We start from the raw sequence: 7688 nt of genomic DNA, 5'->3' as shown, positions 1-7688 counted from the left end.
TAAATATATAATTTTAAAGATGTTCCTTCTCTTGTAATTTTTATTTATTTTTAAACCATTAGTATTTAATTACGAGACCATGGGTTGACCCATTGACCCAAATAATTGAAGTATGTACCTAACACAAGGCAAAAATGCGGTTTTCATGTTGGGTTTGAACACATAGGTTATTGACCAAGGGCTAGCTCGTTGGTGTGTTAGCTGGTTTGTTCCAACGTTGACGTGGAATCAAATCCAGCAACCAACACTTTAGAGAAAAGGGGGTCAAGGGGAAGTTATTAATGGTGCATAGCATTGAATACCAAAAAAAAGAGAACATATAGGTTTTGTATTTTTCAAAATGATTGGGTATAGATTTAATTAGTAAACTTTAGAAACCAAAAAAAAAAAAAAATCAAATAAAGGATCTAAGGAGGGAGAATGGGAGTTAACACGTTAATTATATAACCTTCTAATATTTACTACTTGTAAAATTTAAATCAATTTAATTAAAACTAATATCAATATTTAAAATTAATAAAATGAATAAAAGTTATTAATAAAATTAATTTTATAATGTAAACTAATAAGATTTGTAATTATTTTTATTAATTAAAGTCCATTTAAAATAATTATGTCAATAATTTTTTAAAATTAATTTTAATTTTATATTAATAAAAACTATTATTAATGAAAGTGTATTAATTTTAGAGTTTCTTTTATTAAATTGAATTCTATTTAAATTTATTTGAAAATAATAAAAAATAATACAATATTTGGCCACTCTTATGAAGGCACAAGTTGAATTGTGGTTAGATCAATAAAAATAACTTAAAAAATAATGATCGAATTTAACTTGGATAGAACCAAGGATTAAGGTATCGATACAATACCCTGATACAGAGCGTATCGTATATGTATCCATGATCATGGATACAAGATACACTACGATTGGATACGTATCCTATGGATTGTGTGTATCGGTATGGTACGCCTCCCTATCGGGCCGTATCGCATCGTATCAATGGATATGGTCCAATACACACCAATATGGAGGTGTATCTGTGTCTAGTTTGACAGTATTGTACATTGAGTACTTTTGGATTGTTTTTCATCTTTAATACAAGTTAAAAAATAGTATTATTAAAACTAAAATAAATAATTTAAGATTTAATTTTTCCAAGAAAATTAATAAAAACTAAAAATTATAAAAATAATATATTTCATCTACCTTAGATGATTTATATATTTTATTTTACTCATAATTATATATTAAAAATGAAAACATAGTTATTATTTGAAAAAATAGAGTTATTATATAAAAATACTAAATAAATAAATTTTCCCAACAAAATTAATGAAAAACAGAAAATTGTAATTATAAAAACTGAAACGAATAATTTAAGATTTAATTTTCCCCAAAAAATTAATAAGACTGAAAATTAAATATAATTTATTTTATCTACCTTAAATGATTTATTTGTTTTATTTTACAATTATGTGTAAAATAAAACATTATATGTTAAAATCGAAACTATATTCATTATTTAAAAAATAGTTGTTATTTAAATAAAATACTAAATTAATAAATATTCCAAAAAATTAATAAAATTTAAAAATTATAATTATAAAGTTGAAAGAGTGATAATTATTATACAATGTTTGAATGTTCTAGAGTCCCGGTATTGTTTATTGTAATATTTCTGTTCATATAACCTATTGAAGTATGCATTTTTCATGCGTTTATATCTTATTCATAAATAATTCAGCTTTTGGTTTAATATGATTAATGTATTATGTATTTATACGCATTTCATTAGCGTATCTCGTATCCATGCTTTTTTAAAGCATGTCTATATCTATATCCGACTTATCTATATCTAGATAAAATGAGAATATGAGAGTTTCACTTTCGTCAAATTTTCTTTTATTTTTTTGGTAACCTTTTTTCAAATTTTCTTGACAAAGCTGATAGAATGAATGTATAGATTTTCTGGACAAAGCAATAATTTTTTTTCTTGGTTAAAAGTTAAAACACACAATATTTACCTTTTTACCACATTTAAAAGTAAAAAACTATTCTATTACCAGTTTTTCACCTCACGTGTTAAGATGAAGCTTTCTGAGTTGCATACCAGTCTCCATAGTAATACTTTTTTCCACGTGGTTCAAAGTATTTATGGAGGGAATAACGGGGGTATATTTGGTATTTCAAGTGATTTATGGAATTTAATTTAGAAAAGGGTAAGTTAAAAGCGGCGCGTCCCGCCATCACCTAAAAGAAACGGCTTTCGAAGATCCCGGAGATCCCGGTAGAATTTGGCGGGAAGAGACGTGAGTAGGAACTCTAGGACTCAGGATTCAGGAATCGGGTACAGCCGCGAGTACTGCCACGTGGCGTAATTATATAGCTTTTCTCCGGTTATTGAGTTGGCAGCGCAGATTGACGTACCTCATCTTCCTTCTTGGCTTTTGGCTTCTTGCGTTTCCTAGGGTTTGGGTTTCTGAATTCCGACCACGGCCCACTTTAGAATCCGAGAGATCAGATCCGCATCCGACGGTCCTGATATCTCAAACTTCCCAATTGCTTATTCCATCTTTACCGTGTATCTCGTTACCATCCGACGGATCTGATTGGCTGAGCGGCCTCGTGTTCCCGCCCATGAGTGGGTTTGTTATAAGTGGGAACCCAGAGATGAGACCAGAGTTTCTGTTTATTTTGTCGCTCTGATTTCAGCCGTCTTCTCAGTTCTTACCAATTCACCAACAACCTTCTCTCTCTTCCTCTCTCCCCCTGAAAATAAGAGATTTTCATTGTCGAATTCAGCATTTCTTCTCTGCAATTCATTTACTAGACGGAATCAAGGCAGAAGCGGTTTGGAAGCATAAAAAATGGTTAGTTTTTTTTCGTCTTCTTTTGGTTTCTTGACATAGAATTTGCTCTGTTTTGATAGGAACTGGGTTTTCTAGCATTTTCTTCTGGCCTACAGTTGTGAATTTCGATGTGGCTTATCTGTTTCTCGTGTCATCTGTTTTTTCGATGAAATTTCTTGTTTTTTAGGGTTTTGTAGTGGTTACATCCGTGAATTTCGGTTTCAGTTTGTTTTCGTTGTTGATCGGGGTTGGAATTTTAGTGTTTTAGTGGCTTCACTCGCTCACATTTCTTGTCCTTCATCCACAGGTTGGATTAACGATTCGGTTGAAGAAAAAAAAGCCAGAATGGCTGGAGTTGCTTCTGAAGAGCAAATTCTTCGGTCCTTGCTTCGATCATCAAGACCTCAAGAAGAACGAGATGAATGTGTACTGTGTCAACTGTAACCAATGCGTCTGCCAGCACTGCCTCTCCTCTTCAGCACATTACCTTCATGTACTACTTCAGATCCGCAGATATGTCTATAACGACGTCGTCCGCCTCCACGACATGCAGAAACACCTTGACTGTTCTAAAGTTCAGGTTAGTCCTACAGTTCCCTCTGCAATTTCAAAGCTTATTACTTGGAATAATTCTCAAGCTAATTTGGGATTTTCATCTTATTTGAATCTGTAGTTGGTATTATTGGTCTTTGATTAATTACAGAATCAATTAGGGGTTTTCTATCCTGGGTTTTTCTGTGTAGTTGAAAAGACTAAAATGGCTTCTTGCATTGAACATTAAGCTGATTATTTACTGGTTATTGCTTATATTTTCCCTTAATTTTATATGCAGTTGTTTCAATTATTTTCTAGGAGTAATGGACGAGGAAAGAAACCATTTCTGCCCCTAATTTCCATTCAATTGCACCAATTAATTTCTTTATTGAACATTTAATTTATAAGAATTCATTTAGTTCCTTATTTGTAGACTTTTCCAGTAATTCCTGAACTTAATTCCTTGCTTAGCTGTTGGGTCAATTAAAGCATCTTTAATCCGTGATTAGCTCAAATTATAATAAATTAGTCAATAGAAAATACCAAAAAGTCAATAACCATTTTTTCAACAAATTAACTAGTTTCCATTGAAAATTCTAAAGTTTCTTTTGTTTTCTTTGTTAACACGATTTTTCTGCAATTATGGTTGTTATCTTGTAGCCATATACAATTAATGGCGCAAAGGTCGTATTTCTGAATCCACGGCCACAATCCAAGCCTTCCAAATCGACTAGTGGCGTCTCCTGTTTGGCCTGCGAGAGAGGTTTAACAGAACCAAATTGCTTCTGTTCTATCGCTTGCAAGGTAAAAGCCTCATTTCCCAAATGGGGTTTTCGAAAAAAATAAAAACTGTTTTCCTTCACGGGTGTACAGAATAAATCCCGAAATGCTTACATTGCTGTGATGAAATGGAAGCAGGTTTCAATTTCAATGGCGAAACAGAATTCAAGGAGGGACCAGAGCCCGCCATATCTCACCTTCCCAATTCCGGAATTCAGTGATTTATCAGCTAAACAAAATCAAAACTTGGAACCTAATCTGAAAGAAGACGAGTCATCGAATTTGACAACCGAGTCAAGCGAGGAGAACAATCATCAAATATCCTGGTTCAATTCAGCATTGAAGCCAATGAGGCAATTGCATAAAAGGAAAAGCACCCCCCGGAGAGCTCCTCTGTTCTAGACTCCCACATTTTTTATTTTCTTCATTTCAAGCTTTTTTTTTCAGTGGCAATAGTATTATATATAATTCAGAGAAGGAAATCACTCTCAAGCTGGAACCCAACACATTGTGCTTCACCATTGTCGAGTAGAGATGTAGGTTGTTTGTACAGCGTTAGGAAGGCCGGGGGGGAGGTGGAGAATGGTGGTGGGTATTCGGAAATTTTTTTTTTCTTTCTCTTTTCGGGTAGCGTAGGAAAAGAAGTTGTGTATGAGAGATGAATTATTCCCTTGTTTAATAAAGAAAATCCTGTTGATTTTGCTTCTTCAAATACTTTTTTGAGTATTAATTAAGAAGTGTTTGGATGTAGACGGGTCTGAATGATTCGTCGCTTTTGTCTTGTTATGACATGGAAATATGTGATGTGGGGAAGAGTGGAGACTGTGGAAAGGCTTTCGTTCATCGCGGATTGTGAGTGTTGTCGCGATCTTTGTCGGTCGGCCGTGTGATAAAAAAATAATTGATGGCGCTTCTCGGTCTTTTGGCTGATATGTCGGAAAGGAATGGAGTCCAACCCAGTAGTATTAATTTAAGAATTAATAAACATTGTTTATGTATGGTCAATTAGGTTGTTTAAGTCAGACCGGAGGAGCGGAATGGCCAGACAAAAAGAGGTGAGAACTCAGAAACTTTGAGAGAATATGGAGGCCAGAAATCTGAAACCGGCGGTGATGTGATCAATGGAATTCCACCCCAGACTCTACAGGGTGGGTGGCAAGGTGGGGTTCAGTTTTTTTTTTTTAAATAAAAAAAGGTGGGGTTCAGTTCACTCTCACAGTCTCACTATGGGGCAGATGTAACACAACGGGCTCATCAATCCACACTGTTGGTTTGATTGCAGTGCGAATTTCATTTGCATTTGTGCAAATGCATGCAAGTGCAAATGGACTGACCGTAAATATTGGTTATTTTTTGCTTTAGATTTTGACCTTATTTTGTTTGTTTGTATAGAAGTGTAATGATGTGGTCCCTAATTTGTATGAGACAAATGATGGAGAGGAAAGGTTATTTATTTAGGGGAATAAGGTAGGTAGGAAGCAAATTGAGATTTGTATATCTGCTCCTACAATGGTTGCATGCAACCCCCAATGAAATATGAATACACCAGAGATAACATCACTATCAACTGATTTTTTCATTTCAAATGCTGGTGCATTCATTGGTGTCACATGCGACCAAGGTCACAATCTTTATTAGAATGAAATGCAATATTTGCATTAATATTTTATATGCAAAATTTGCATTGCTAATAAATGCAAACAAGATAAAAAAAAAGTGTTAACTTTTACATCAAATAAAAGTGCAAATCATAATTTTAAATAGATGCAAAACTGAATCAGGTACAAAATTTGTATGGATTCAGATTTGCATTGCAAACAAAACACAGCCTAACATATAAAGGTAAACGGTGAATACAAGGGTGGTACTGTTTGAGTAAGTATTACTCCCCATTTTGTATTTTTCTTATTATGCTGCCCAGTAAAAAATTGCTGAATCGGCCCACCCGGCTGGTGAATAGCTTCCTTTCTAATGAGCCCTTTGTTAGGTAAGAGGAGAGGAACTGGGATCTGCCCCTCACATAGCACGCCTCGACATGCTGAGAGGTCAGTGTGAGGCGCGCAGTGTCAAGAGCAGATCCGGACTCGAGAGAGAGAGAACAGAAGGTGATTGTCTATTTGTCTTGGATCTCGAGACACTGGACTGGATTGGTAATATGGATCTGGTCCCTAAAAATTGCCACCTCTTGGATGTTTCAAGGATCAGACCAGCCATTAACTTGACTTCAACAAAAATCAATTCAATTATTCAACTTTTTAATCAAATCGTTGACCCTACGAAGGTGCCAGCTAGCATGCTTAGCTGGCAAAAGTGTCTAGGCTGGCTGGTTGTGCCAACACGTGCTCTGATCGAGTTCCCCCTTCACACCGGTTGGGGGCTGAGGGGGAAGCCATATGGAGGGTAGGTTTTTCTTCTTGTGGCTTTTGGTTTTATTGGATCTGGTTGTCATATTGTCTACATTAATAGTTTCCTCATTTCTGGTTCTTGCTTGTTCTGATTCGATTCAGACTTCGAATTGATCATATTTTGTTATTAATATACAAAGGTATTCTATATTCTATTTTTTTATAATTTTTATTATATTTTGTCTAAAAAAATAAATTTGAGTGATAATATAATTAAATAATTTTGATTAAGAACACTTGATTTATTAACATACAAACATGATTATTTTACTGTTATTTTTGTTAAAGTTATATTATCAAAAATCAAGTTTTAAATTATTATTTACATAAAATAATTATATATGTTAGTATAATTGGGTCAGTCATTATTATTTAATCAGGACGGCTCTGGGTCTATGTTTTGTCCTGATTAAATAACCAGTTCAAGACTAATACAGTATGTTCTGAATCACACCCCACGTTGACAGCCTTGTTGACCAATCAAAACCCCCGCTGTGAACTTTGATAAATATACCACCACCACTTCTGTGATACGAGTTGATTGGTTATAATTTTTTTTGTTGTCATAATCGAATCCTCGAAATTAAATTATAAATATTATACTCTGAAAACCTAATATTGTGGATCTTTCAGATTAAATGTAAATAAAAAATAACATAAATTGAATATCTTTAACTATAAAATATTTTGGATAATTTTCAAAGTGTACCATCCTTGTTTTTTTTTATTCAAATAGGATTAAATCTTGAAATTGGTTAGTTCATTCAATTGAATTGATTTTTAGTGAAAAAAAAAACTTTGACATATGAATTACAAATTGCACACATTGGATTCGTGAAATTATTTGTGGATTTTACTATTACTGGTTTACATCTGTAGTCCAAAGACTATCTGTCCATAATTTCAAGTTATTTACACAGATATTCTCTTTTATCTGTAGTTATCTACAAAATTCACTGATATATACCAATTTGTACAATTATTGGCCCAAACAATAATTCAAGTAGGCCCATATGAAAGTGGAAATCTATGCCCAAAACATTCAAAATGTGACAGTTTTGGGCCCCCGCATACACCCAGGGTCCTTGGATTTTGTTCCTCTTAGATGGTCATAGA

At 33.7% G+C, this 7688-nt stretch overlaps 1 protein-coding gene across 1 annotated transcript; it reads left to right on the top strand.

Moving 5' to 3' along the window:
- Positions 1 to 2685: 2685 nt before the first annotated feature.
- LOC104612807 (protein RGF1 INDUCIBLE TRANSCRIPTION FACTOR 1-like) lies at positions 2686 to 4879 on the top strand. Its single transcript, XM_010280426.3, has 4 exons — positions 2686 to 2874; positions 3161 to 3433; positions 4048 to 4191; positions 4306 to 4879. Exons 1-4 carry the CDS (start codon positions 2872 to 2874, stop codon positions 4567 to 4569), a joined length of 684 nt encoding a protein of 227 aa, XP_010278728.1. The 5' UTR covers positions 2686 to 2871; the 3' UTR covers positions 4570 to 4879.
- Positions 4880 to 7688: the final 2809 nt, after the last annotated feature.

This window comes from Nelumbo nucifera, chromosome 3 (genome assembly GCF_055504915.1).
Source record: "Nelumbo nucifera cultivar China Antique chromosome 3, China Antique-T2T, whole genome shotgun sequence".
Lineage (NCBI taxonomy): Eukaryota > Viridiplantae > Streptophyta > Magnoliopsida > Proteales > Nelumbonaceae > Nelumbo > Nelumbo nucifera.
The sequence above is the reverse complement of the archived record's forward strand: the minus strand, read 5'-3'. Positions and strand labels throughout refer to the sequence as shown.